Source organism: Cutaneotrichosporon cavernicola, assembly GCF_030864355.1.
Source record: "Cutaneotrichosporon cavernicola HIS019 DNA, chromosome: 6".
NCBI lineage: Eukaryota > Fungi > Basidiomycota > Tremellomycetes > Trichosporonales > Trichosporonaceae > Cutaneotrichosporon > Cutaneotrichosporon cavernicola.
The window spans coordinates 1,427,898-1,455,554 of NC_083398.1; the positions used below are offsets into that span (position 1 = coordinate 1,427,898).

The following is a 27,657-nucleotide window of genomic DNA, read 5'->3' on the forward strand; positions in this document are numbered from 1 at the left end:
GTCCGACCAGACCCCGACTTGGAGTTTGGGTTCGATCATGGCTCATCAAGGCAGCCAGGCTTGAGCGCCACTCTCGAGAACGAGAGCCAGCTGGCTGGACAGCCGACGTACGAGGTTGGCAGAGTGGCAGGTATTCGAATCAGTGGCGGTCGCCACGGCTGTGCACGCAAGCGACGCAAGCCACGCGCCCCTAGAATCTTCAGAATATTTTATTTTTATTATAGATCTCCTCATGCAACATGCAATCGCGCCGGCTATGGATGCGCAGCTTTCATGCATTCAAGTGAGAGCCAAACCTGGCTCCAAACAACCGCATGTGGACCCCCGTGACGTCACGGGTCCGAGCGGCGTATCCTTGCAGGATTGCTCCGCTTCACTCGTTCCGCACGATAATTTCCGGCCAGCAGCCCCTCTCTGACTCCGTCTCTGCACGCCTCACCACACACTACTCCAACACTCCACTATCATGATGAGCTCGGCCGGGTGCAAAGGTTCTTAGACGGCCGAGCACTAGTCTCGCAGCCAATGTGCAAATCTTGCCCGAGGAGGCTGGCGTATATAGATGCAGCACCGATGCGATGAGAGTGGCACTATTCTCACTCACGGCCTTGTGACACACCACACCTCTACAACTCATCGCATAGTATCTAAAACGCGACATACAAGATAATCACTCGCATTACGACCAACACCATCAACCCAACCAATCCCACCACAATGTCCGCTCCTCTAGGCTACGTGCCCGAGAAGCCGGCGACAGGCTCGGTGAACGACACGCTCAACGACCTCCAGAACGTGACGTCGATCATGTCGCGTCGTACAACACGTGACCTCGCGTTCCCGTCCCTCACGCAGGCCGTGACCATCGGAAGCACCAACGAGTACCGCGCCGAGACCCAGGCCGGCTATATCCGCGCCAGCGAGCTCGAGAACGGTCTCACCCCCGTCACAAGCGCACACGGTGTCCACGAGCCTGTCGATGAGGCTCTGGCGCGCCAAATCACCAAGGCCGTCCAGGACAAGAAAATTGTGACGTGGCGCGAAAACGACCCCGAAAACCCATGGAACTGGAGCACTGCCCGTCGATGGGCATACACTGCCATCGTCTCGATCTCTGTCATGCAGGTAGCCCTGATGAGCGCCATTGTCACTGGTGACTTCCCCGACCAGATGGAAGAGTTTGGCGTGTCATCTACCGTCATCGCTCTTACCGTCTCCCTCCCCGTCGTCGGCTTTGGTCTCGGACCTCTCCTCTGGTCGCCGATGAGTGAGCTTTTCGGTCGCCGTCCGCTTTGGATTCTCCCCTTCTTCGTCTATATCGTCTTGAACATTCCTTGCGCTCTCGCTCCAAATCTCGGATGCCTGCTCGCATGTCGCTTCCTCGCTGGCTTCTTTGGCTCGGGACCCCTCACCCTCGCCGGTGGTACAATTGCCGATATCTGGGGTCCCAAGGAGCGCGGTTTCGCTATCGCCCTCTTTGCCGCTGCACCCTACGGTGGTCCCGTCATTGGTCCCCTCATCGGCGGCTTCATTGGCAAGTACGCCGGCTGGCAGTGGCTGTACTGGGTCAACATGATTGCGGCCTTTGTCACGTGGTGCTTCATCTGCATCCTTCCAGAGACGTTCGCTCCCATTCTCCTCAAGAAGCGCGCAAAGACCCTCCGCGCCGAGACTGGTGACGACTCCTTTGTCACCGAGCAGGAAGTGCTCCGCCTCTCGCTTAACGAGATTGTGGTCGAGACCCTCATCCGCCCCTTCCAGATGCTCGTCGAGGAGCCCATTCTTCTCCTTATGAGCCTGTATGTCTCGCTCGTCTACGGCCTACTCTATGCCTACTTCTTCGCCTTCCCTGTCGTCTTCGTCGAAGGATACGGATGGGACGATGCCAAGACGGGTCTGACCTTTATCTCGGTGCTTATCGGCGTCGCTATCGCACTCTGCATCACTCCCCTCTTGGAGAAGCGGTACCAGGCCAAGCTGCCCAACGTCACCCCCGAGGATCGCCTGCCAGGCATGCTCATCGGTGGCCCATGGGTTCCCATCTCGCTCTTCATCTTCGGCTGGACCGCCCCGCCCTACGTCATGCCCCACGGCGCCTCGTGGGTCGGCCCCTGTATCTCGGGCGTCCCGTTCGGCGCGGGAATGGTCCTCGTCTACTCGTCAGCCAACGGATACCTCATCGACGCGTTCCCCGGCTACGTCGCCTCGGCACTCGCTGCCAAGACTGTCGTGCGGTCGGGAATGGGCGCCGCTATGCCGCTCTTCATTCCCCAGATGTACCACGGTCTCACAAATGGCGGTGCGGCCTCGCTCCTCGGCGGTCTCGCTATTGTCATGGCCATGATTCCATGGGCGTTCTGGAAGTGGGGCCGCAAGATCCGCATGCGCTCCAAGCGTGCCGCGGGCAACCAGTGAATTTATAGACACTATGACTCTGGGTATAATTAATACAACATAATGAATGATATAAGGTATAACGAAAGTCGTTGAGCGTAACTGACCTGCTTCCGTTGGCCAAGTCTCACGAGCTTGTAACCTCTTGGCCAGCGCGGGCTGGCAGGGGAGCGTTGGATCGCCCTCGTTAGATTCTCTCTACCACGTCACGTTCTTCTGTTGATCTGCTGATGGTTGGCGATTGGCCCCCCCCATCCCCGGTTGATTCGATCCCTGTTAGTCTCAATCCAAGTCATTCACTGTTTCACTCATTGAATCTATTCAGAAGATTGACCTAGCCATTACCACGCCATGGCATTACCTCGGTAGTACCAGAATAACTCGATCCTTGCAGAGTCTCACCCCTCCCCGACCTTCTCCCGTGACATCTCTGGCGATTCACCTGACAAAACAATACTCACTCCACATAACTCACCATGGTCGCAGTCGGCCGCGCGCCGGCGCTGTTGGCGAGCATGCTAGCCCTTGCGGCCCTCACCCTCCTCCTCCTTACTAGCTACGAGAGCTTCCCCGGAGCTGAGATGCTTCGGGGTCCTTTCCCAACCCCGTCGCATGACTCGAAACGCCCATCTTCGCACCATCACGCGTGTACGACTTCCCTCGCCCCTCTACGTGACGTCTTCGCTAGCCGGTGGGGCATACCCCTCCAGACGTCGCTCGTGCGAGCTGGCACAGGCGCGCGCGTCCGTCGCGCGATGGAACGTCTGTGGAAGGAGCGCAAGATTGTACGTATCTCGATTCTTGTGGGGGGGCTGACGGCAGACGGTGGGCATCCTCGGTGGATCAATCACCTACGGCCATGTGGGTACTCTTTCGATTCTTGATGAGTCTGATCCCAGGGTCTCCAGCCAGAAGATAAGCGATACTCCCAGCTGATTGAGGAAGGTCTGCGGGTGGCTTTTCCCGACGCCGAGATTGTTGTCAAGAACGGCGCGGTTCCGGCCACGGGAACAGACTACTTCAGCGCCTGTTACAAGCATCACGTACCCGAAGACGCCGACTTGTTCATTCTCGAGGGCGCCGTTAACGACCTCATGGTGTAGGCCTCCCTACAGCGTGTGGGCTGACTGACGCCAGCGAGGCAAACACGGAAGGGTCGATCCACCAGGACGTCATCACTGATACCGAGACGCTCGTCCGCGAGCTGCTCAAGGGTGGTGCGGCAGTTATGATGCTCTCGACGTGGGGCATGACGAACGGATACATGAACGGTGCGGACCATCACGCAACTGTTGCCGAGTACTATGTGGGTAACGATTTGGCATTGAGCCCCCGAGCTTTGACACCTCAGCTCGCAGAGCTGACCGCAGGATGTGCCCCGGATCTCGACGCGCGCGGCACTGTACCAGTACATCCAGGCCCACCACGACGCCGCCGCCGAGATCTTTGTCCCCGGCGACATGGGACACTACAATCCGCATGGGCACCGGTTTATGGCCGACGCCAGTGAGTCATCACTTCCCAGCACAACTGACGCGCAGTCCTGGACCACCTCCTCGAGCAGGCGTGTAAGCCCGCCTACGAGCTGTCCCACGCCGGTCTTACAGGAACCTAGCTCTCTTTCCAGCTGGACCCATTCGTTCTCCCTCCTCTGCGGATACGGCAGCGTCTCGGCGAAACACCGCTCGCGGATCCCGACGCATTCTGCAAGTCGTCCAATGTCCAATTCGAAGACGGGAGTTGGCAACTCGAGGGACAGGCAGTCGACGGCCACCCGGCCTTTGAGAAGATCGTATGGCACAACAAACACTATTGGGCCGCCGAGGAGATTGGCGCACGCATCACCTTCACTGATGTCGAGGTCCACGGCGGCTTCCTCGGCCTGTACTACTTGCGAAGCGTGTCCATGGGGTTGGGAAACCTCCGGTGCTGGGTTGACGGGAACGAGGGTGCCTCCAAGCTTCTGGTCGGGCAGTGGGGTTATGTGAGCGTTGGGAGTGTAGGAGCTGTTGCGACCGGCCTGGCGCCGGGCAAACACAATGTGACTTGCGAGGTGGACCAGACGACCCAGGCGATCCCCAATGAAGAGGCCGAGGGAAGTTTACACAAGACGCGGATTATTGCGGTGATCGCGTCGTAGGATGTAGAGATGTATAGACTGCTGGATGGATAGTAGCAGTGTTAGGCACCTTAGCAGCAAGCCATAATGTACATGTACATCGCCCACTACTCTAATCTACCCGAAGTTGGCCCACTCGAGCGAGTAGAACTCGACCTCGCTCACGCCCTCCTTGGCCTCCTCGTTCCCAGCGCGCACCCCATCATCCCAACAGCACAGCAAGCCTGCCTTCTTCGTGCCCGTCCCCAGGCGACCCCAGGCGACAAGCTCTGCCGGCCGGATAGGTTGGTTGCGCACAATGACCTGTGAGGTAAAGTGGGCGTGATAGCGAAGATAATCGCCGGGATACACGAGCCACTCGCCGCCGAACCGTGGCCCAAGACCCATCCGAAGCCCGCGCGCATTAAGAGCGGCAAACGTATCAGCCAGAGCGCGATCACGCACGCTTGCGGGAAACAATTCAACGCAGCTCGATGCGGAGTTGGGATCGCCTCCTCCGGGACGTTGGCCAAGACCATCCCCCTCAACCTCGACCTCACCGTCTCGGCCGCGCTCCACAAGACCATCAATGACAGGCATGGCCGGAACGACTGTGAACAAGTTGGTATTCTCCGACGTCGGCACGCCTCGTTCCTTGACGACCACAGTTGGTGCTGGTGGTGCAGCGTCGATTGCTGCCATCGCAGCCACATATCGTTCTTGCACGACATCATGGTCCTCTCCATCCGCCAGCGCCTTTGTACGTGTGGCCTCTGCCCGCTTCTTCGCCCTCAAAGCGCGTTTCTCAGCCCCCGCAGCACCGGCTTTGGCCGACTTGGCCGCGGACGCGGCGGCCCTTCGGTCCTCGTCGGCCCATGCAGCCAGGGCAAGGGCACGGTTACGCGCAATCCGGGCGGCGGTACGCTGTGCCACGAGTTCTTTGGATGGTGGCCGGATTTGGGAGGGGAGGGGAACGAGGTGCGCCACGCCTGGAGTTAGAGTCGTATTTTGGCCGGTTGTAGCCACTCACCCTGCTTGATTAGATGGGATGCTTCTTCAGGCATCAAGGTGACGGGGAGGCCGAGAAAGGCGTTCTGTTGCACCACGCCGGGAAGTGTTCCGGCTCGCAGGCCAGAGATGTCATATGCGCAATGGGCGGTCGCGACGGCTTTGGTTAGTGCTTGACCTGAGGGAGAGTCGGGCGGCATGGAGGCGGGATGCAAGTGCGCCCGGCGTAGGATGTCGCGCAGTAACAGAAAGGCTTAGACTCACCCTGCGCGTCCCAGATTGTCGCAATGCCGTCTACGACGTAGAGCGGGATCGAGTCGGCCATGGTCGGTGTTGCAGTTGTAGGGACAGGTTGAATTCAACTGGACTCAACTTTCGGTGGTGAGTGGAGGTCTGCGTGGCACACATCATTATCATTAGTTCAACCACGTGGTTCGGAAGCATTGATACCAGGTCGCGCCTCGATGGGTCCAGTTCGGTCCAGACCTGTAGTCACCTGAGGTCTTTTGAGGCCCAGTTCATGGCCTTCATGGCGCCATCGCAAAGTCGCGAGCCTCGCTCTTCTCGTCTACGTTCCTGCGTACCTGCACACCTGTGTTTGTGAGCAGTTTGTACAATATCATGGCCAGGCCTCGATCCAAAACATGAAGCCACGCCGTCACGCTAATCTACCAGGCGCGCTCGTCCCTCTCCATTTGCCACCCAGTTAGGCCGACTTTCTGAACAACACTACAAATCACATTCCTCAACGTCTCGCACACTACCGCATCCACCAGACTCGCCTGGCCCCTCATCTTCCAACCAGTACGCTCAACCGCTTCATATCTACTACGTTAGGGCTACACCACTTCCCGCTACTCGGTCACTAGGGCTACGAGACTACGCTAAGCTACGGTGAATACGTCTACTATACAATCGTCATGCTTCAAGCTGGGTGCTACGCCATCTCGCTCACACTCGCCGACGGCACGCCTTGCACACCCTGGCCAGGTCCGTCTTGCACAAAAGAAGTATTAACACGCTTGTTGGCCTGCTCCTCCCAGTCGTCGTCAACCATCTCGATCGAGCGCTTGCGCGACATGGCAAAGCCCGCATTCGGAATGATCGTCGTCGCTCCCATCAACGCCTGGCCACTAGGGCCGCCGATAAGAGTCGTTGTTGCTATCGGCAATCCGTTGGGATCAGGAACAGTGCCAGTCTCCAGGAATTGCTGCTGTTAGCTTCTTCGGGCACCGAGGAGCTCACCTGCAGGACCATCTGATAGTGCTCATCAGACCAACCACTACCAGCGAGCGGGTTGGCGAGCTCGTCTCGGTTGGTCGGCCACTGCGATGCGCTCATCGAAAGCGCGTCAATGATGCCCTGGTCTGAGAGCGGTGGGACTCCGGCGAAGCGAGGGACCTCTCCACTTAACTGGATCGCCTTTAAATGGATCAGATGCTTGTCGAGGATGCAGAAAAGGCCGTGCTTCGTGAACGGCTTCGCTAGGACGTCATTCATACCCGAGTGAATGTAAGACTCGACGTCCTCTAGAACCGTTAGCAATGTGGCTCACCCTTGGCACTCACTAGTCTGCACGTTCGACGTCATGGAAATGATCGGCGTGTACGAGTCGAACTGGCGGATGAGAGACGTTGCTTTACGACCGTCCATGCTAGGACCAAAGAAGATGTCCATGAGCACCAGGTCGTACTTGGTCTTGTTCATCTTCTCGATACCCTGCTGAGCGTTCTCGACGGTCTCGACTACGCATCCAAACTTCTCGAGGAACTTGGACGACAGCTGGCGGTACACGAGGTCGTCCTCGACGACAAGGATGCGCGGCGTCTGCGTCCACGACGGTTTAATAATAGTGCGCCGCGAAACTGTCCCAGTGCCTTCGGGCTGACCGTTTGCGGAGATTTGCGTGGAAACGGGTTTCTGCGACTGTGGCTGTGGCTGCGGCTGCGGCTGCGGTTGCTGTTGCGGTTGCGGTTGCGGTTGCGGTTGCGGTTGCGGTTGCGGTTGCGGTTGCGGCTGCTGCACGGGGTTGAATGAAGTCGACGGCCGCGCTGATGCGTCGGCCTCAGTAGCCGATATGCCCGCCGTACGGTCGGACGGCTGCTGACGCTGCTGTTGAAGCTGAGGCTTCTCCTCCATCGAAGTGCCCGCCGGGTTGCTGCCCATCCCATCCACAACAAAGCTCAGCGATGTGCTTTCACCGCGCTTACGGATTGGGACACCGTTGGCGGTGTTTCCATCCGACATGGATGGGTACGCTGCGTTGATGGGGCTGCCGTTGTAGAGCTGCGACTGCTGGGACATCTTAGAATCCTCCGGGAGCTGGGGTGTCGAAGTCACGGACGGTGGCGGCTGCTGCGATCTGGTGGTCGCGCCCGTGATTGGCACCTGCGGCAGGCCTGCACCTGTTCCACGTCCGTTAGGGGCCACGCGTCGATTCTGGACAGGCATTGCGAGGCGCGAGCCCTCTACACCTGGAAAAGGACCAGAGGCGGAAGGGTAAGGGTTGGGTGCCAACGCTCCATAGGCCGGGGCCGGGAAGCCAGTCATTTGCGCTCCGGGAACGAATGCCGTGCCACCGGGGTGAGACGGGGCGCCATGTGCCTGAGCCACCTGCTCGTACAGCTGGTAGAGCCGGCGAACACGGGCAATAGCGTCCGAGTCTGGCGCGGACGGGTTCTCTTCAAGATTAGACGAGACACGCCACAAGTACTCACCTTTGTCCGTGCTGACAGCATGGGCAACGAGCTCGCGGATGAGGCTCATGACCCCGTTTTCACGAATGCGAACATCCCTCAACTGCTCCTGGGACTTGTAGAGGGCTTCTTCGAGAGCCGCCATTCTGTTCTCCATCTCCAGAAAGCGGTTGGCATCCTCGGTCGTGAATCCACGCGCCGGCGAGTCACTGCGCTCGTCACCAGCAGCCTTCTTGGGCACGACCGCCTTGCGCTGAACGAATTAGCCTGCGGCCAAAATGGCGTGCCATGACTCACCTTGATGCTGTCAAGATCGGCCTTGCCGCCGGCTTGGAAGTTAGGGTGCTGGAACTCCCAGACCTGGCCAGGTCAGCTGTACAGGACATTGATCACTCACGTTCTCCTTGATTTGCCCCGTCTCTTCATCGACGTGCTTGATCTTCCCGGTCAGCACATTTCGCAGCAGGAATGCCAAGACTCACCTTGGAGAAGCCGTATTTGTTGAGCTGGCGCACAAAAGATGAGAAGTTGGAATGCCTGAATGTTTGAGGCCTGGAACGGACGTCAGCCAGTGCGGAGAGATTGTAAGGCCGCTTGCGCACGAGCCGTGCACGACTCACAACACCTTGGTAGTAAACTCGTTCATGTCCCAGACAACGAAACTCGTCCCCCCGCGGCCCCAGCCGACGCTTCCTCGTTCGCCCTTGGAGCGTGGGGCGCCCGCCGGCTTGCCGCGGCCGTAAGTCGCACTCTCGTCCTCGAGCATTTTGAAGAGCTTCTTGATAAACTCGGATGGACCCGGCTGCTGTCCCCCTCCGGACCCCGCCGGTGCATCGTTCGCACTCCCACTCGCCCCGCTGCTGGGACCGCCTGTATTGCCCGCCTTGGGAGTCTCATAGTTGTGAGCCATGCTTAGGAGAGGCTTCCCGAAGCCGAGGGCCGCCGCGCGTGGATCGCCCCGAGCTTCCGGGCCAGAGACGTTGCGGTAAGCGCCGTACGCATCGCGACTGGGGCCAGCCATGGCGTTGTAGGTATCTGTGGGACCGTAGGCAGGTGTCTGTGATGGGTGGATGGAAGCGCCGTTTGGAGGGCCTTGACGATATCCTCCGTACGATTGATCGACGTAGCCGCCCTGCATTGGAACACCCGGGGGCACAGCGCCCGGATGGAGCCCAGGCTGGTAGTACATTGATGGGAGAGGAGCGCCGCCGGCGTGGCCGGACGGAACGCGGGACATGGCGACTGCGTATCAAACCAGTTGAAATGTGAGAGGGGTGGCAAGTGCGCGTCGGACTCGCCGAAGACGAAGACCGGTGATGGTTTATTGTGGTTTAATGCAAGCAAGAAGAGTGTGGAGCCACTGGATGTAAGTAGCTGACGGAGAGTGTGAGGAGGAATGAAGAGGCGAAAGAGGATGAAGAAAGAAATGAGGGGAAGGAAGGAAGGAAGGAAGCGAAGTGGATGGCCAAGGTAGAGATGTCTTGCAGCTTGTAGCTTGCTGCAGAGTTGTGGGTGGAGTTGTAAACCGGAGGGACGGGAGGAGGGAAGGGGGATGGGAAGGGATGGGTAGGTTTGTGGAGGATTGTAGGATTGTGTGCATGAACCCTCTTGTCGCCGCCGAGGTGGGCCAAAGTAGAGTGGGGTGGAAGGCTAAGAGAGAGACAGACAGAGGCATAGAGACAGGGCGGGAGCTAAGCAGCAAGGGAGTTGAATCCAAGGAAAGGGCACGGGCGGGCAATCTTAGGGAGATAGCCATATAGCCATACAGCCAAGCAAAACAATCAGCCGCACCGTCGGAGATTCTTCCTACTTGGCTTGGAGCACTGCAAACGACGAGGTCTCAAGCCCGACACGGGAACGGGCTGAAGGGTTAAGGGTGGAATAGCCAGGTGGAGAGCATCAAGGGAAAGCTGTTAAGCGGGTGCCGGACGGCGGACCATCGGCGAACAGTAGTACAGTCGCCTCGTCCATTATTATTAGGGGCGAAACAAGAGGATCGTGCCCCGTTCATGTTCATGCAGTCACAAGGTTGGCATGCGCCACGCCGCAGTGCCGCACCGCCACCGACGCAACCACGCCGCGCGACCCACTGGTCCATTTTCAGGTAGAAAAAAACTCACCGTTAATTCACGTTTCGTTAATCGTTGAACGTTGTTCGGTGAACGCTTTCAAATTTCGGGTCCGGTGTCGGCGGGGGGTGCGCCCTGCCGTGCAAGTTGTTAAAGGGTACGCCCTAGCTGCGAGTCTGATCACTTGGTGACGACGTTGTCCGTCCAGTCCAGGGCCGCGGAGTCAATCACAGGTCGGCGTTGATGAGGACAAATACCGGATGCTGATGCAAAGGAAGGTGGTGGGTTGTCGGTGGGATGACTTGAAGCGAGGTGAATGTGCCCCAAAATGGAATGTGTGGGCACGGACCGCAAATGTGGTGAGGGACTAGTGCTGGAGAGTGATCAGAGTGTGAGTGATGGAGACGACACTCTAAATAATGATGACGTATGAGGCGGAGTGGGCGGCGAGGGCATAGGCAAGCCCACCCACATGTTAAAGGGTGACACTGCCACAGCTGCACCAGGGCTCATGGCTCATGGCTCAAGGCTCAAGAAGAGACCGGTTTATGAAACATTTAATAACTGAGTTGAATTGAGATTGTAATTGGGATTATGGTCAAATAACGGGAACATGTTCCCACGTTGTGTTCATTCTTTTGCCTCACTGCCTCATGTAATTACCCTGAAATGGTATTCCCTTGTTCCCTTGCGTCCTGTCCAGCAGTCTGGCGCAGTCCAAAACGCTGCTCCAACAAGTCCCACCCTTCTTTTCTCGTTGCCTGACTGCCTGAGGCCCTGGGCATCCCTGGATCGAGCGCCAATCTATCGCCCCTCTGCCCGACTTAATCTTGCCATGACGTCTGCCCTTCTCAAGGCCACGTGGCCAGCCTCTTCTCCAACACGTACCAAAGGTACAGGCTATAGCCGTCAACCGCGACTGACCACTCATTCCTCCACCTGTCTCCCTTCATAACTCGATCACCGTTCACCATGGCCCCAGTCGTCATTGTCACCGGCGCCAGCCGCGGTATCGGCCTCGCCATCGCCCGTACCCTGCTCGCTACGCATGGGGCCAAGGTCGCAACACTCCAGCGCACACTGACTCCCGAGCTCAAGGCCCTGGCCGAGCAGTACCCCGACCGCGTCCTCACCGTCTCTGGCGACGTCAGCAAGCCCGAGGACAATGTGCGTGTCGTCGAGCAGACTGTCGCAAAGTGGGGCTCGCTCACGGGCCTCATCCTCAACGCGGGCACCTTGGATCCCATGGGTACGTAACCATTCCTCGCAAGCTGACAAAAGGCAAGCTGAGCGAGGTGCCGCTCGACGCCCTTGTGCCGAGCCTGCAAACCAACCTCCTTTCGGCGCTGTACATTGTCCAGCCGGCGATCAAGTACCTGCGCGCCTCTGCGACACCCCAGAACCCGGCGCGCGTGATCCTCGTTTCGTCAGGCGCTAGCGTTGGCGCTTACCAGGCTTGGGGGATGTACTCGCTCGCCAAGGCGGGTGTTAATAGCCTTGCGCGCACGTTTGCCGCGGAGGAGAAGGACGGCAACGTCATCTTCCTGTCGATCCGTCCCGGTGTGGTTGACGTGAGTCTACCGAAGATGGTGTTATCAGTACTGACAGCAGACTGACGTGAGTCGTTTGATTGTGTGGGACTTTATACCGCACCGGACAGAGTGAAGCACAGCCCAAATCATCTGCCCGGACCTACCTTTGTCCACAGCTGCCCGCAACCCCACTCCGCGCCTTGTGATCACTTACTCCAGATGCAAGGACACATCCGCAAGGCCGGACCGGGTGTCATGGCGCCGAATGAGATGGCCAAGTTCAACCAGCTTCACGAGGGCGGCATGCTCCTCCCTCCCGAGCAGCCGGGTAGCGTCATCGCCGGATGCGCGATCGGGCTCCCCGCCGAGTGCTCGGGCGAGTACGTCGACTGGGCAGACGAGCGGTTCGCACAGTGGCGCCACAAGGCGTAGGCCGCAGTCCGCGAGGGAGAGGAGATGAGAAGTGAGCAGTGAAGTGTGTGAATTGTTGGTGGCAAGCGGGGGAGGGGGAAACAAAAGGACATGGGTCACGAGTCGACGTTGGCAGTTGCCTGATGGAACCTGGGTGTGAGCGGTTTGGTCATTGTGGCCACACCGGCTTGGTCTGGCCCGTCGGTCTTGACTAGATCCAGGGACATATGCATAGTATGGCGACGATGTGACGACACTGTTTCAAGGATGAGCGCATGAGTTTTCTCTTGCCAATAATAGGTGGACGGATGCATACAGTACAGGCTACTCGATACAATACCTTGCGGCCACATGGCCATGCTCTCCCCTCTTCATACTCATCTCACTCTCGTACTCATCGCTTACGACGCTTCTTCTGCCCACCAGCAGGCGTGCCCCCCTCCTTCTTCCTGCAAACGTCGCACATCCACTCCCCCGCTGGCGGATGCGTCAAGCCTAAACACGATAAATGGAACCACTCCATAGGACAGTCGTCGTTCTGATGTCAGCTCGATTCCCTCAGAAACGTACATCGCAGCCGACCATCTCGCCATAAGACACCTGGTTGCAGTAGCAGTACCGGGGTTCGTTGGGATCAACTTCAATACCGGGTGGGAGGCCAGGCGGAAGTGAAGCCGAGACGCTCCGCTTCCGGCCCTTCTTCTTGGGGCCGGGTTCGGGTTCGGGTTCGGGTTCGGGTTCAGGCTGTGGCTCAACGCTAGGTGCGAAACCTAACACGCTCGTCTCGTGTGCGCTGAGCGCCGAGTCGAGGGCGCGGATGTGCCGGTCGATAGTGTTGTATGCCCCGACGGCGATTGCGACTTTCTCTTCGCGGTTGCGCACGAGTTCCGAGATGAGAGACGAGATTTCGCCCAGGTTCACGCGTTTCGGGTACGCAGGCACGGGTCGTGGAGTCTGCAGGTCCTCTAATGCAGCCTCGACAGCGGCCTCGGCGTGTTCGTCTGTTTCCTCGGGCTGAGGCCTGGTTGGAGTGGACGGCGCTACACCTGCTGGTCTAGCCGTGTCGGCGCCATGGTCCATCAGGACATCGAGGGCCTCATCTCCGTGATGCGGCACGAGCTCCGGGGCCTCCGTTACGCGGGGTTTGATGTCTTCCTCCTCCTCCTTCTCCTCGCGTTGTGCCACCTTGATCCGATACGTGACATACTCGCGTACACGTGCCTGCAATCTGGTCTGCTGGGCTACTATTAGCTCCCCCACTCAAACAACCCACATAAACTCTCAGAGTCTAATTCTCGGAGTAGTCGCGAGTTGCGGTGCAGCTCTAGAGGAAGTTGCTCGACGATTTCGTAGTGGTCGCCAGCGAATTGGGACCATAGCTCAGCGACTTGATCGTCGCTCATTTCTTCTTTAGCTTTTGGTGGTGGTTCGGGAACGCCCCGCTTTGGACGGGCTGGCGGTTCGACCTCGACCTCCATTGCCGCGACGCGGCGCGAGGTGCGACGCGACATGCTGTTTGATAGATGGGAGGAAGGTGTTATTGGTGGATTAGCAAAACAAGATGACGAGTGTTCGATGGTGACGGGTGCGGAGTAGGACGCGTCTCCGCCAACCACGTGGTGATTGAACCAATTGATTCTGACAATTCCTTGACAGAAGCCTGTGGAATGGCACAGTCAGATGTCCTAATGGGTCAAATGAGGCCCTGGATAGATTGATAGCTCGATAACGCCCAAACCCAAACAATTAAGGAGCTATGTAGCAAGCTAAGCCTCTCTCTGATGACTCGGCCCTGGGCCCTGGGCCCTGGGGGGCGGGCGCAGTTGGCAGAGACTTGTGTCAACCAAGGGAGTCAGTGCCTTAACTAGGCGGAACCCCGAATGTTTGGTTAAACTTTCCATAAGAGGCAAAGAATTGCGCGCCCAAACGCGGGGCAAGTCCCTTGTGCATCCCTTCCTGGGCCCGCTACCCCTAGCCTACACCCTGATTTCTCCTGTCCGTGTTTGTACGTACGCGTTGCGTTCCTTCCAACAATCCCGGTTCCCCTGACTAGTCGTTTGTTGGTATTGTCGACAATTCGACAACGGACAACGCGTAGCGAGGCAGTGCTGCTACTGTAAAAGGCATGTCATGTCCTCTACCCGCAGTCGTAGCTGGTAGGTCACAGGACTGAGATGACGTCTACATCTGTTTTGGTCGGATTGAGCCGCTCGTTCAAGGGTTCGTTTCCTGGCTTGTTATCGGGCCGACCGGTGTTTGAGGGATGGGGTGGGGGGGATTGAGGAATTGGAGTGTGCATGGGAAACGAGGGCAGTGAGTATGCTTGTATGTCTGCCAGTCTCCATGAGGATAAAGAAAGAGATGGGCGAGGTCGAGGTCGAGGTGTGGACGGTTAGAAGCACACGGGCCCGGTGTTTCGCGGCCCTAGTATTGGCGCGGGCGCGCGCGCGCGCTAAGGTCCCAGTCCATAATAGGGTTATTGGGTTGTTGACCGCGACGTTGACTGTTATGTAGTTTTGAGTGGATTCACCAAACCCTCATTCTTTGCAATAACCCTTCCCTCCATCCGACGCCACACGCCCACACGCCACCACATCCTCCCCCCAATCCCCCCAAGATCCTCTCCTTCACCCTACTGTACACACTCTCCCTCCAACAACCAACAACCAACACCACACGCTCTCTCTCTCGCTAACTCTCTCTTCTTACACAAATACTTGCACCTTATACTCGACACTCGGCCGGCCCGCGTGTACTGCTCCCGACATCCTCCAAGTCATTCCTTATCCTCCCCTCGATTCTTGACTCCCCTCCACCAACCCTTCTCGGTCCTCCTCCGTCCCCGTCACACTCGGACCTTCCCTCGCACTACCTCATCTTGTCGGCACCCTCGTTGCCGGCTCCATCCAGCTTCTCTTCTCCTCTCCTCTCTTCGATTCCACCTGGTGTGAACGCGTTGTTGGCTGGCCCCGACGCCCTTGAACAACACTTTCTCGCCTACACTACGTTTTACACTACCAAACTTGATCCTAACTATGCGCTTCGCTTCGATTATCGCGTTTGCCGCCCTTCCCGCGCTCGTTTCTGCCGACTGGCACCACCGCCACCGTTACCGCCAACCGGCGGGATGGTTTGGCAACGGACACGGGCGCGTCGTCGAGCGCCAGGGGATTATAGAGTCCATTATAAGTGACGTCTTTAACCCTGGAGGCGGCACATCCACCACAACGTCGGTGCCGGTTAGTATTGTTCTGTGGATATAACTCACTTTAGCGCCCGTCTACCCCGATTCAGACCCCAACGTCGTCTGCGCCACCCCAGTCGACCACGGAACGGCCACCCACGTCAAGCAACCCCCCGTCCTCTGTTAAACCGTCTTCGTCCGCCCCTCCTTCGCCTTCTTCCGAGACGAGCCAGGCACCTGAGCCCACTCCGACCACCGAGACGCCCATGACGACTCAGGAGCAATCCACGACTTACACTTCCGAGTCGTTGTCGTCGAGCGCCTCGCTGTCTGTCAAGTTCGTTACGCAAACGGTAAATGGCCAGGTCGTCACCGAGGTGGCCACGCCTACCCCCAAGGAAAGCGGTGGTGGTGGTGGCATCGGCACTGGTGCCATTGTCGGTATTGCTGTCGGCGCGGGCGTTGTGGTTATTGCGATCGTCGCTGTGATTATCATGCTTGCGCGCCGCGGCCGTTCGTCGACCGACGACGATGTCATCCGCTGGCCCGAGCTCAACCACCACGGTGACACCGAGGTGCAGCACGCCTTACCCGTCCACCAGTCGGACAAGCACGGCCTCGGTGACCGCCGCATGTCGCTCGGCTCGGAGCTCGACGAGCCGCAGTACCTTCAGTCTGAGAATGAATACCCGCAGCAGGGCGGCCTGGGCGGCTCAACGTTTGGTGCCGCAGCCGACTTTAACAACTACGACAACGAGAAGTTCAACTATGCCCCGACCTCGCCTCAGCACCGCACCGTCTCGCCTTACGGTTACGACGAGGACAACTACACGAGCTTCCCCCCGCCCGTCCAGCCGCAGCCGAGCCCCGTGCACGGCGTCCGGCCTGACTGGGCGACTGACGGTTCGTTCTCGGACGGCCACAACGGGTACGCCACCATGCACCGCGACAACTCGCCGCCCATGGCTGGTGTCGGCTCGTACTTTACCTCCAGTCAGCACTCTCCGCCGCCGATGGCGGGCGTTGGGTCTGGCTACCCTCCACAGCAGCCACACTACTAGTATGGACGCTCGCTGGCCGAGTCGTCGGGGGCGCTGAGGGGCCGTGCGTGTGTGTAAGCAGTCGTATGAACTTTTTGCATGCGAAAGTAGGGAGTGCAGTGTGGAATGGAATAAGAATGAGGGGGTGCTTTACACTGCGAATGTGACAAGATACCTAGGTCTACGACGCGACGCGACGACCTCTGTCCCTTGAGGCAAAATGCTCCCGCAGCCCTCCACCATGGCCATGCATCTGCATCTCTGTCCGAGATTTCAGTCCTCCATCACTATCCATCATGTCTGGACCGAGCTCTGCGCCGACACCCGACTCGGTGCCGGGTTTTGAGAGCTGGCGTCGCTCCCTGGCCCAATTCACCGGCATGGGTCTATCGGACGAAGAGCGTCTCCTCCGTGACACCGAGGCTGAACGACAACAACTCGAAAAAGACTGGACAAAATGCGAGCGCTGGAAAAAGGACCTGATGACCAAGAGTGAGAATATCAAATGTCCCACTAACGCAGGCCCAATCATCACCTTTATGCTCAAACACCTCGAAATGGCCGGCTGCGCGTTCCCCAGCAGCGCGATGCAATGTCATCCATGTGATGCTACGCGGGCTGGCGGGTTCTCTCCAGAACATGGCATCTTGCTCTGCCAGAACAGGTTCATGCACCGCAAGCATATGGAGGATACTATTGCGCATGAGCTGATTCACGCTTTTGACCATTGCCGGTTCAAGGTTGATTGGATGAATCTCAGGCATCACGCTTGTACTGAGGTGAGTTGGGGAGGGAGAGGGAGAGGGAGATGGTGGGCGGGAGGGAGTAAGGGGACGCGGACGCGGACGCGGACGCGGACGGGGGAGGATGGGTTGACAAAGCTCCAGCCGAGGTCGAGACGAGGGCGGAGAGAGGAACGGTAGAGAAGCGAGAGACCAGTAGAGAAGCGAGAGACCAGGCCGATCCATACGACGTAGGACTGACTCCAGATCCGCGCGGCCAACCTTTCAGGCGACTGCAGGTTCTCGCGCGAGTTCAAGCGCGGGTACTGGGCATTCAGCAAGCAGCACCAGACGTGCGTCAAGCGCCGCGCAACACTCAGCGTCATGGCGCACCCCAACTGCGAGAACGAGGCGATGGCCGAGAAGGCCGTCAACGAGGTGTGGGACTCGTGTTTCCAGGACACGCGGCCATTCGACGACGTGAGTTTTGCCGACGAGTGGGCTAACAGCAGATCTACTAGACTGACATGTACTTTTACCGCTCACTGCATACAGGGATTGATGGGGATGTGCTTATAAACAGGTTGGGGTCGCGGGATACCAGACTATGGTGCGATACGTAACTAACGTGGCGATATGCGGATACGGTACTGCGCTGGAGTGGAGATGGCCAGGAGAGGAAGAGGGCCTGTACCGCAGCGTCGCTTGGCTGGCGAACCGCATTACGCTGGTCCATTTCAGGGGAACAGAATCGGGGGCCGCGTGGGAGCCCGCAGCGTGCGGTAGTCGGAGAGATGGACGCTGGTGCGCTGGAATGTGTCGACATGGGAACTGGACGGCTTGCCATGTTGCTGGGTCGTGGCGGCCAAGCTGGGACTCTTGCGTGGCCCACCCCCGTCTTCTGCACCGCGCTTCTTGCCACGGCTGCCCGTCTGCTCTGCGGCCAACGAAGCTGCGTTGTGCTTCAAACTGGCTTGGAGACGGAGCGGAATGTCCTTGCGCTCCGGCATGCCGCCAGCGGAACATGGCCCGTCGGCCCCCCAACGGTCAATGGTTAGGTCCAGCAGGCCCAGCATGTCCAGCGCGTCCAGCGTGTCCAGCGGCACCAGTCGGTGCTCCTGCACGGTTCTCACGGGCGCGATGCCGCCGAACTGGATGCGCTCACTGGGATGGCACAACTTGCGCATCTTCATGGGAGGGCCCTGGGCGTTTTCCATACGGTACCCGACGGCGCGCTGCATGTCGCCCGCTCGCATCCCGAAGGGGTGGCGGATGGGGAGAGTGTCCACCATCTTGTGCTTCAGCGAACCGAACTGGAGGGGGTTGGTGCTACATCGTTCGGCTTCGCAGCCTGGCTTTTGGTGCCAGAGACCTTTTCGGCTGGGCGGGGGAACGGGACGCTGAAGTGAGGTGAGAGGAAGGCTGTCGAGAATGGGCTGGAGTTCCGTCATCGCGAGCAGCTGGGGCTTGGGTCTGTGAGGAAGGTACTGCTGTGGAGGTGGAGGGCTTGGGAGTCTAACAGCGGAACAATCGGGGCTAAGCCGCTGGGACTGCTGGGTACTGGGGACCGGGGAGAGGATGCCGGAGGGACGGTAGCCGCCGAGAAAAGGAGAGAGGGTGTCGTGACGAGGAGCCCAATTGTTGGCCCAAGCTGAAGGTGTCGCCAGGAGAGGAGTCGAGTAAGAGGAGAATGTCTGGTGCTTGTCCGCTGGTAAGTCGTGGAACTCCCGGGCCTTGCGCGGCCGCTCAGCCGTAGGTTCACGCTCCTCCACGTTCAGCTCGCGATGGCTCACAGGCCAGATTGCCGGCGACGTTGGCAGTGTAGCCGGGTTCCAGACATGGTTGATTGGCCTCGTCTTCGACTCGTGGGACATGGGAAGCTTGGTCTTGGGAGGGGCCTCGATCTTTGGGGGGGGCATCTCGACAATGAGCTGCGGATGCCACATGGGGTCTCTCGAAGCCGAGATTGGCGGTACGCGCATCGTAAACTCGGCCACGTCGTCGATCGACATGGGTGTGCGTCGCTGATGCGGCGTCTCCTTGGCCCCATCAGCCAGCTGATGGTCGGATGGCTTGTACTGGTATCTAAGGCGACTCGGGACGGGTCGCCAGTTCCCGATGCCAACGAGCGCAGACTTCTTCACCACTGCAGTACTATGGCTATGAGCCAATCCTAGGAACGTCGAAGCCGCGATGGCCATCATGCGATCGGCGGTCGGCCTGCGCACGCCGGCGCGTGGACGATGACGCGAAGTGGGCCACTGCTCCCAGTTGGAGTGATCCCACATCTTGGCCCAGGCATTCCAGCGGCGACGGAAGCCGTCCTCGCGCTGCTTCCTTTCGGACGTGATTGAGCGTGGCACACGCTGGGGCTTGATTCGCTGTTTTGCCTTGTGGATGGGGATCATGCGGCCGTCGTAGCGGACGACATGGCCTGCCAGGTCATCATCTGGCGCGGGGCATAGGCCCCGGGTACACGCGCGGAAGTACATCGCGCGGGTGGAGCGCAAGTGGTCGTCGGGTTTCATGAGCAGTGTATGAAGGGATGGCTGGGAAAGGTGGATGGAGGAAGCAAGTGAGGTTCACTACAGAGAAAGGATGATTCAAGTGTGTGTGGAGATGAAGATGGAGTAGATGCGTAAGTGAAAAAATGGGGAGGAAAATAAGAGATGTTATGAAAGGCGCAGTAAAAATTCAAGAGGAAGCTTGAGAAAAGAGTGAGTAGGATCATGGGGTCATGGGGTCATGGGAGGCAAAGTAAATGTTTCAGTGAGTGGCGTTGAATGACATCTCACCTTTGTACGCGTATGTACAGTCATCGTAATCAATCCTCAACAACGCACAGACGTCGGAATCTTCCAACATAATATCCTCCACCTCATGTCCGCATGCTGCACGCTTGGTTACACATTCGTGAATCAAGTCTCATCACACATTCGTGACGGGAGGGAGTGGCTCGCCCCGCGGAGCTGGTCGCGGGGTTGCTGGTGGGGTTGCTGGTCGCGGGGTTGCTGGTGGGGAAGCTAAACTTGCTTTGGAGACGTTCCTACTCGCATGCCATGGGCCAAGGTCCCCCTGGAGAGCCTGGAGAGTATCGTTCGTATCCCCGTACGCCCACGTTTCGCGGCGCGCGGTCCGTCGATCCAAGCCTTCAACCGCGACGGAGAGAGGTGGGGGTAGAAGCATGGACCGCGTAGAGTTGGGCTGGTGACGCCGCACCTCCCGCGGGGCAATCAGGGGGTGGGGAATAGGGAACTGGAGGGACTGACGAAGTTGCCTGCGCATCTCGCGGTCGCCTTCGGACGACATGCTGCCAGTCGAGCGAGAGCCGGTGGTTGACGCAAAGGAGAGGAGGCGGAGTCGATTGTTGTCTTCCGAAAAAAAGTCGTCATCCTTGACCTTCTCCATGCGGATGGGGTTGCGACCACTGCTATCGATCCGCACTCCCGGGGTGGCTATAGTCAGCGTTGAGGGGTTGGAGGACGTACTCGTCGCTTCGGAATCGGCCGAGCTCGACATGAGGGCTTTTTCCCGCCACTCGGACGAGAACCTGCCCAAGCCAGCCACCTCCGTCGCATCGTGCGCATGGGGGCTCGAGGGACCAGCCGAGGCATACTTGGTGAAGGAGTATCGGGATTCCTCAGAGTGGATGGCATGGGGAAGGAAGGACGGTGGGAGGAGGTCAGGCCGCGTGGCCAGGTCAATAAAATGTTCCCGTGCGTCGAGCTCGGCTGCCGACTTATCGCTGTTTGTACTCGATAGCATCGAGGCCGGAGCCGGGGGTTTTGCTGTCGAGGGCCTCGGCTGTACTATCGATGGGGATGGAAGGGAGTAACGAGCGAGTGCCCGTGGGCCAGCTGGGACCTCGGCAGTCGACTGAACGACCTGTCCGGCAGAGTCGACACAGGGCTCGACGGCGGGTTGATGAACCACAGCTGTACCAGAGCGGTAGTTGGGGGATGGAGCATCTGCCAACGGCGTGTCGGGGAGTGAAAGCGGTGGGCTGAGAGGGAAGGTGTGACGCTGCTCCCAAACTGGTAAGCGTTGGACCTCAGAGCTGGGCCGTAGGAGGGCGCGACGCTCGCTCTCGCTCTGGACCGACTCGCGTCGACCATGTTGGTGGAGAGGCAACGGGACCGGCCTGTGAACCGTGGTGTCGGGAACGAACGCCGCCAGCTCACCGGGCTTGCGCTTGTATGCGCGCTTGTGACGACGCCAGATGAGGAAGCCGATCGCAACAAGGAGAACGAGGAGGAGGGTCACTCCGACGCCCTGATGTCAGCCGGTGGCAGTGGACCAGGGGATGAAGGTTGAGTGGAGATGGGCACAGGACTTACCACTCCAACGCCCACAGCGACACTGGCAGGATTCGTCGAGTCATTGGGACTGGCTCTAGGTACAGGGGCCATGGAGACTACCGTTGGAGCGGCTGCGCAGAGCAAGAGGAGGCCGTCAAGTGGTACAGTCAATCGAGTTGTCAAGTCTTGAATAGAGACAGGGAGGTGGCGAAATGTTCTGAACTCAAGGAGCGGTGCACTTCCGCACAGGATCTTCCCTCGCCCCAGATGTAGGGTGAGTCCGGTACCCAAAGCACGGTTATGTACAGTAACGCGACCCGTGCGCGGCGGTTCAAGCAGATGCACCTGGTGTGCCTTATGTGCGACCTGGGTGAAACGTGGAGTAGAGAGAGGTTAATGCAGTTGAGCGGTAAGAGATTGAGGATGTAAAGCATGAGAATGAGTTGACGAGCCGACAGGTTCATATGGGGGGAAGGAATGTGGGACATACAATGCTGTGCGGAGGTCACAGTGATCATGACGACTCTTGCTACGCCCCGTCATTTTGTGTACACGGGTTGAGGTCGGACTGCGGGAACCATTCAGTAGCTTGTCATAATAATGAGTGGCGCCATGCATAGCCAACGGTTTGTTTTACTGTGAGTCAAATGCCGTATTGGGTGCCGGAGAAGTTGGAGAAGGAGAGAAGCAGAGAAGCAGAGGGTTGTGCGCGTATCCTCCCCTTGTGCCTATTCTCCGATGGCCGACCAGGTCTGGGTATGGTGATCTCACCAGCACTGACCGCGCTGTGACGTGTTGGTCATCTTTGACAGTCTTGAGCAGTGTTTCTGTTGGCTTCCAGCTTGATCTGATGATTGATATGATATGATGTGGTTCAGTGTCAAGGTTACACGTGACCTGGTCTCAGTTTCATGCCCCGTCCAAAGGGTCAGTTAAGCTGTTAAGCCTGATTCGTGCCACTTATCCCGCAATATCACCAGTCCAGCACTCACTATCGAGCCGAGCTGCCTCGTGTCCAATGGAGCGACTGGCCAGACATGCTCATGTTCCTGCAGCAGCCTGACCTGCAGTGTCATCGAGAATAGCCCGACGAGTTCCACTGATGCACTTATCACACCAGGTGTGAGCGGGGCTCTGGCTAGGTAGTGGTGGAGTAGACGAGGGCATAGTACAATTCTGCCCACTGGCAGGAGACTGAGACTTGATGTCACACCGAGCTATCTCCGAGTCTCCGAGGGTGAGCTGCATGTTGCGGTATCAAGTCAGTCGGCGTGGGTAATTCATCCCCTTGCGCTCTGAAGCTCCGTCCATCACGAAACATGTCATGCGATCATGCGTGGACCGACGGCCCAGCGCCGGGAGAATCGAAGTAAGGACATGAGCAAGGACAAACTACAAGCAGTGCGCACTACGCTATGAGCTGACGCGCTAAAGGCCCATGCAGATGGATATAAAACACGAGAATCCCGATCCCAGGGGAATGCTGAGTCTGAGGCAGAGTTTTGCCAACCTTGCGAGTCGTCGTCTCTGAGGCCGTTTTACTCATCGGTATAAGTAAAAAAGGCGTGTCCTTGCCAGATGACGATCGGCTTGTTATGGAGTGAGGGGGCCAGCAAGGCCTTTATGGAGTGGCAGGCCTGTGTCCGAGGACGCCAAGGATTGGAGAATGAGTCGAGGGTCGTCGTCCGAGTGGGACGACTGGTCCTTGTTCTTGTCCAAGGGCGCCGGGACATGGACGCCGCCGTCTACCCGGCCTGTGATGCCTGTCGCCTTGGCCGAGCGGTTTCGGGACGTACTCGTAATATCGGCATCTGATTGCGTCGCCTTGAGTGGGCTTTCCGGCCAGCCAGCCACGACCGTCATGTCGTGATGACGGTCGCCCTCGGAACTGGCTGGTAGGGAGGGGCGAGGTCGCTTCAGAAGGTAGGACGGTGGAATGAGGTCTGGCCGGGTTGTGAGGTCGACAAATGACTGGGTACATGGATGGTCGTAGTCCGACACATAGCTGGAGCCACTAGACTCCAAGAGACCAGACGGATAAGTTGCTGCGGCGGCCCGCTCCAGTACATCGACTAAGCCTGAGTTGTTTTGGCGAGTCGACGGACCAATTGCGGGTTGGTATCTCGGGGCAGGAGTGGAGTTGGATCGCGGTGGATATGGGGTCGGCATTAGTGGCGCCATCGCAGCTGGCTGGTATTGGGCCGGGGGGCTGGCGCGCCGGAGGGAGCTGTTCTCACTCCCGTGATGGACGGGAAGTGAGGGGGGCGAGAGTGGCGGCCAGAGGAATGACCCTTGGTGAGTGTGCTGCCGGTGAGGGTGGTGGGAGCCGTGGGGAAACTCGGACTGGTGGGAAGTTTGCTGCTGGAAGGGAGTTAAGGGTTCGGGCTTCGGTACCGACCCCCCGCCAACGAGTTGCTGGAAGGGATAGAGAGGCAGCGCCCTGAAAGCCGACTCGGTGGGAGCATGCTGCTGGAGTGGAAGGATGGGAACCGACCTGCGCACGTTGGGGAACAAGTCCGCGACTTTGGAGCAATTGCAGGTGTGCGCCCTCTTGTGGCGATACCAGATCATGGCGCCCACTCCGAAGATGATGAAGACGATGACGGTTGCACCGACTCCCTGCCGTCAGTGAGGAACCGGAGGGGAAGTGGTATGTGAGGGAGCGAGACATGACGGGATGAGGAATTCAGATACGTACAATTCCAAGGCCAATGGCGAGGCCAGCCGAGTTGAACACGTTGTCGTGCGAGATAGCGCTGGGTGTGGAGGCCATGAAGACGAAAGAAGAGGTGGCTGTGGCAACTCGGAGTAAGAACGGTTTGGAGTCAGAAGGTTGTCGAATCGTTCCGTCTGCAGTTGTTCGAGTTGTCAATGAAAGAAGCATCAAGGTGGATGAGGAGAAGGGTGTGCGGGCCCCTTACTGCTTCGGCACCGGGACTTTGCACGTTCGGTCCATTCATATGGTGATGTCTACCTACTGTGACCTGCAAGGAAAACTGTGAGCCTTGACGCGAACCGTGCGAAGGCACGGCGTTGGGCTCAAGTAGGCTGGTCAGCGGCGCTTGCTTCGTTGTCGAGACCTCTGCGACTCAGGCAACAAGATGTCAGTCGAGAGAAAGTGAGAGACATGATGCTGATATCATGAGCTGGTCAACTGTAGATTCAGATTTGGGTTAAGGCCAATAAGGGTTGGAAGGAATGTCGATGCTTGCTCGCTGTTCCGCGACTGAGACACGTGAGCGTAGGTGGTTGGTGAGCCATTCAGTGCGCCCAGTGCGCAGCCGTGTGGATGGTGGCGAAGGCCAGAGAGCTTGTGTCAATAGTCTCAGGATATCCACGACTGGTTGAGGGATGGCCAATTGAGGACTGGAGAGCCGTGCGGCCAGCCACAATTTATCCGATTTGAGGAGAGGTGTGTCTGGTCATCAAGTGAACACGGACTCGGACGCATCGTCTCGTGTCTTGGAGAAGTCATCTTGGTAAATTGATGCTGTTGAGGGTGATCAGCAGAGGTGGGTGGTATGTGGCGCGCACTGCAGCACGTGACCAGTATCAAATCTCCGCTTACTTGCAAACAGTTTCCGAGATGCGACGTTGAGCCTCTGCATTCTCTGCCTGCTCTGCAATATCTCTGTTCGGTCCATCTAAAATCTCCTGGGATAGCTCTGCGCGACTCGTCAGCGGGATGCGATTATTTAAACTCCAAGTCGCCAGCTCGACCACCTCGCTTCTGCGTCGCCCCGGACCTGGTGTCCCGTGTCCAGTGACTACCGACCACGGAGAGCCAGGGGTGTTCCTGCAGCAGCCAGATCTGCTCCAACACCGAGCCCTGGGCAGCCCATATGAACCGCAAGAGAGCACCTGGGACTGCGGAGCGTTTGCTGTGTTACCAGCTCCCGACGTCACCTCGCGGAACTGCTTCCGAGTCTGCTGCAGCTTGGGGTCTTTAGGCAACCTCGTACTCTGATGCGTTCCTAATATGATGAAACTTGGCACATGGTAAGGAGTATTGATAATATTATGACATCATGATTATCACCCCAGAAACTACCCAAACATCAGGGAGAATGTATTTTTAGACATGCTGATCAAAGTGGTCGCAAAGGCCCTCCTTGCTCAAATGTGGAGCACGTATCTGTACGCAATCATTGGGGTACTGGTGTTATCCCTGACACCGCGAAACCGCGACAATGCAATACCGAAAGAGCACCGCGTCCAGGCTCAGCTGTTACAGTCTAGGTGTATTGTTGCAGCTAAAATCTAGGTAACCTGAATGAACGGTGACGACAGTACTGGGCCGGCCTGTCCGGCCTTTTATACTCGCCTAGCCTAGCGCCACGACTTTTCTTCCAGTCTATCATGGTACGTTGGGTGGAAACACATGAGCTTCCGGACTGACAGTAGACCACGGACAACATCTACCGCACGGACGAGAAGGGTATCAAGCCCGACGTGGAGGGCGACATCGAACTGGGTCCGGACGGCAGTACTGACGAGTTCGCCCTCCTCGCGGCTCAGGAGGAAGGACACGACATCAAGTTCCGCACACTTACATGGCAAAAGGCGACACTCCTCCTGTTTGCCGAGTATGTGTGTCTCGCGATCCTGGCTTTACCCTGGAGCTTTAGCGTGCTGGGATGGGTGGCTGGTCTGATCGTCCAGATCGGGATGGGTCTTTTGACTTGGTGTACGTTTTCCTCTGAAATCGCTGATGCAAGACACGTCCTACATCTTGTGGAAGTACATGATGAAGCATCCGCATGCGCGCGACGTCGCTGAGATCGCATGTGAACTCGTGCCCTCCTGGGCACGGCGGGGGGTTTACGAAGCCACAATGGCCATGCTTATCATCAACAACATTATGATTATTGGTTTTCACGTCTTCACCGGCGCCAAAATCCTCAATACCCTCTCGGACCATTCGACATGTACAGTCGCGTTTCAGGGCGTCGCTGCGATCATTGGCGTGGTAGTCAGCATTCCACGCACGCTCAACCACGTCACGTCCATGGGGGTGTTTAGCGCCGTCTGTATGGGGACTGCCATCCTCTTGTGTCTCATCTTCTCGGGGATCCAACCTCACCCTGGCAAGGGTTATGGAGGAACCTACCCCGCACTGGGCGAGGTTTATACGACCGCGGGGTTGCCTGGCAATCCAGGGTTCGTAAATGGTCTCAACGCCGTGTTGAATATCACGTTCTTGTGGATCGGGCAAATCCTTTACCCCTCCTTCATTGCCGAGATGAAGGAGCCACGCGACTTCCCCAAAGCGCTCGCGGCTCTGACCCTGCTCGAGATGATACTCTTCCTCGTCGTCTCGGTTGTCGGATATCATTACCTGGGACAATACGCTGAGGCGCCGTTAGTGGGATCTTTGCTTGAGGTGAAACATCGCAAAGCAGCCTTCGCGTTCGTCATCGTACCGACTGTGATTATCGGCGCGATATACTCCAATGTCACCGTCAAGGTCCTCCATCGCCGCATCCTGGGTTCCGAAAGTAGGCACATGCACGCCAATACGACGATTGGATGGCTGTGGTGGGTCGTCATCACGGCGGTCGTGTGGGGCATCGGCTTCGCCCTCGGGAAGTGAGTATTTGAATAAGAGACGACTAGACGACTCACACCAGCGTCATCCCGTCGATGGGCGACTTCCTTAGCATCATGAGCGCGGCGTTCGACTCGTTCTTCGGATTCATCTTTGTGAGTTTTTTTTTTGTTTATATAGCTAACACAAGTGGTCCGCAGCCTACTTCCACCTATACCGGGGCCGCCTCTTTTCTGGCGTGTTCCAAACCCTCATGACGCTCCTTAACATCTTCATCTTTTTCATTGGCCTGTTCATGCTCGGACCGGGGATGTACACGTCCGTTGACGCGATTAAAACCGACTACTCGGGAGCCGTGAAATCGCCATTTGCATGCGACGACAATGGCCTCTAGTGTGTAAACCGCTATGAATACGATAGAGTTATGCCGGTCGAACCGGCCTGCCGAAATGGTCATGTCCGCTGTGTGTGCGGCAATTTGGATCTGGGCCTCGACAATGTTCCGGTGCGAGCGGAAGCGAGTCGTTTCAGAGTCTGGACCAAGCGGGATGTGGTGCGAAGCGGCATACACAAACTTCGGGGGCAGAACTGCGCCAAGGCGGTGCAGCAGCGGACGGAGCATATCGGGTGGCGAGGCCGGCCCACGCGAAGAGAACA

General features: G+C 58.1%; 12 protein-coding genes across 12 annotated transcripts; 6 read left to right on the top strand and 6 right to left on the bottom strand.

The window, feature by feature from the left end:
• Positions 1–717: 717 nt before the first annotated feature.
• TPO3 (uncharacterized protein) lies at positions 718–2,415 on the top strand (the record flags this gene model as incomplete). The annotated part of the gene is made up of 1 exon (XM_060603027.1): positions 718–2,415. The coding sequence occupies one exon, from the start codon at positions 718–720 to the stop codon at positions 2,413–2,415; it is 1,698 nt and encodes a 565-aa protein (XP_060459362.1).
• A 455-nt stretch (positions 2,416–2,870) lies between these two features.
• CcaverHIS019_0605570 (uncharacterized protein) lies at positions 2,871–4,534 on the top strand (the record flags this gene model as incomplete). The annotated part of the gene is made up of 7 exons (XM_060603028.1): positions 2,871–3,179; positions 3,217–3,255; positions 3,294–3,493; positions 3,532–3,700; positions 3,765–3,900; positions 3,936–3,962; positions 4,158–4,534. The coding sequence occupies 7 exons, from the start codon at positions 2,871–2,873 to the stop codon at positions 4,532–4,534; spliced, it is 1,257 nt and encodes a 418-aa protein (XP_060459363.1).
• A 96-nt stretch (positions 4,535–4,630) lies between these two features.
• Positions 4,631–5,825, bottom strand: SEN34 (uncharacterized protein; the record flags this gene model as incomplete). Its single annotated transcript, XM_060603029.1, has 3 exons — positions 4,631–5,481; positions 5,523–5,660; positions 5,765–5,825. The coding sequence occupies 3 exons, from the start codon at positions 5,823–5,825 to the stop codon at positions 4,631–4,633; spliced, it is 1,050 nt and encodes a 349-aa protein (XP_060459364.1).
• A 612-nt stretch (positions 5,826–6,437) lies between these two features.
• SKN7 (uncharacterized protein) lies at positions 6,438–9,433 on the bottom strand (the record flags this gene model as incomplete). Its single annotated transcript, XM_060603030.1, has 8 exons — positions 6,438–6,710; positions 6,746–7,029; positions 7,069–8,181; positions 8,218–8,449; positions 8,494–8,556; positions 8,594–8,635; positions 8,679–8,748; positions 8,817–9,433. 8 exons carry the CDS (start codon positions 9,431–9,433, stop codon positions 6,438–6,440), a joined length of 2,694 nt encoding a protein of 897 aa, XP_060459365.1.
• A 1,804-nt stretch (positions 9,434–11,237) lies between these two features.
• CcaverHIS019_0605600 (uncharacterized protein) lies at positions 11,238–12,229 on the top strand (the record flags this gene model as incomplete). The annotated part of the gene is made up of 4 exons (XM_060603031.1): positions 11,238–11,514; positions 11,547–11,836; positions 11,877–11,882; positions 12,017–12,229. 4 exons carry the CDS (start codon positions 11,238–11,240, stop codon positions 12,227–12,229), a joined length of 786 nt encoding a protein of 261 aa, XP_060459366.1.
• A 537-nt stretch (positions 12,230–12,766) lies between these two features.
• Positions 12,767–13,719, bottom strand: CcaverHIS019_0605610 (uncharacterized protein; the record flags this gene model as incomplete). The annotated part of the gene is made up of 2 exons (XM_060603032.1): positions 12,767–13,449; positions 13,482–13,719. 2 exons carry the CDS (start codon positions 13,717–13,719, stop codon positions 12,767–12,769), a joined length of 921 nt encoding a protein of 306 aa, XP_060459367.1.
• Positions 13,720–15,243: 1,524 nt separating this feature from the next.
• On the top strand, positions 15,244–16,453 carry CcaverHIS019_0605620 (uncharacterized protein; the record flags this gene model as incomplete). The annotated part of the gene is made up of 2 exons (XM_060603034.1): positions 15,244–15,447; positions 15,482–16,453. The coding sequence occupies 2 exons, from the start codon at positions 15,244–15,246 to the stop codon at positions 16,451–16,453; spliced, it is 1,176 nt and encodes a 391-aa protein (XP_060459368.1).
• A 275-nt stretch (positions 16,454–16,728) lies between these two features.
• Positions 16,729–17,675, top strand: ATP23 (uncharacterized protein; the record flags this gene model as incomplete). Its single annotated transcript, XM_060603035.1, has 4 exons — positions 16,729–16,924; positions 16,955–17,211; positions 17,422–17,634; positions 17,667–17,675. 4 exons carry the CDS (start codon positions 16,729–16,731, stop codon positions 17,673–17,675), a joined length of 675 nt encoding a protein of 224 aa, XP_060459369.1.
• Positions 17,676–17,891: 216 nt separating this feature from the next.
• On the bottom strand, positions 17,892–19,682 carry CcaverHIS019_0605640 (uncharacterized protein; the record flags this gene model as incomplete). The annotated part of the gene is made up of 1 exon (XM_060603036.1): positions 17,892–19,682. One exon carries the CDS (start codon positions 19,680–19,682, stop codon positions 17,892–17,894), a length of 1,791 nt encoding a protein of 596 aa, XP_060459370.1.
• A 400-nt stretch (positions 19,683–20,082) lies between these two features.
• On the bottom strand, positions 20,083–21,563 carry CcaverHIS019_0605650 (uncharacterized protein; the record flags this gene model as incomplete). The annotated part of the gene is made up of 3 exons (XM_060603037.1): positions 20,083–20,609; positions 20,643–21,426; positions 21,492–21,563. 3 exons carry the CDS (start codon positions 21,561–21,563, stop codon positions 20,083–20,085), a joined length of 1,383 nt encoding a protein of 460 aa, XP_060459371.1.
• A 1,482-nt stretch (positions 21,564–23,045) lies between these two features.
• Positions 23,046–24,225, bottom strand: CcaverHIS019_0605660 (uncharacterized protein; the record flags this gene model as incomplete). Its single annotated transcript, XM_060603038.1, has 2 exons — positions 23,046–24,071; positions 24,151–24,225. 2 exons carry the CDS (start codon positions 24,223–24,225, stop codon positions 23,046–23,048), a joined length of 1,101 nt encoding a protein of 366 aa, XP_060459372.1.
• A 1,586-nt stretch (positions 24,226–25,811) lies between these two features.
• Positions 25,812–27,394, top strand: CcaverHIS019_0605670 (uncharacterized protein; the record flags this gene model as incomplete). Its single annotated transcript, XM_060603039.1, has 5 exons — positions 25,812–25,814; positions 25,857–26,139; positions 26,171–27,041; positions 27,083–27,155; positions 27,191–27,394. The coding sequence occupies 5 exons, from the start codon at positions 25,812–25,814 to the stop codon at positions 27,392–27,394; spliced, it is 1,434 nt and encodes a 477-aa protein (XP_060459373.1).
• Positions 27,395–27,657: the final 263 nt, after the last annotated feature.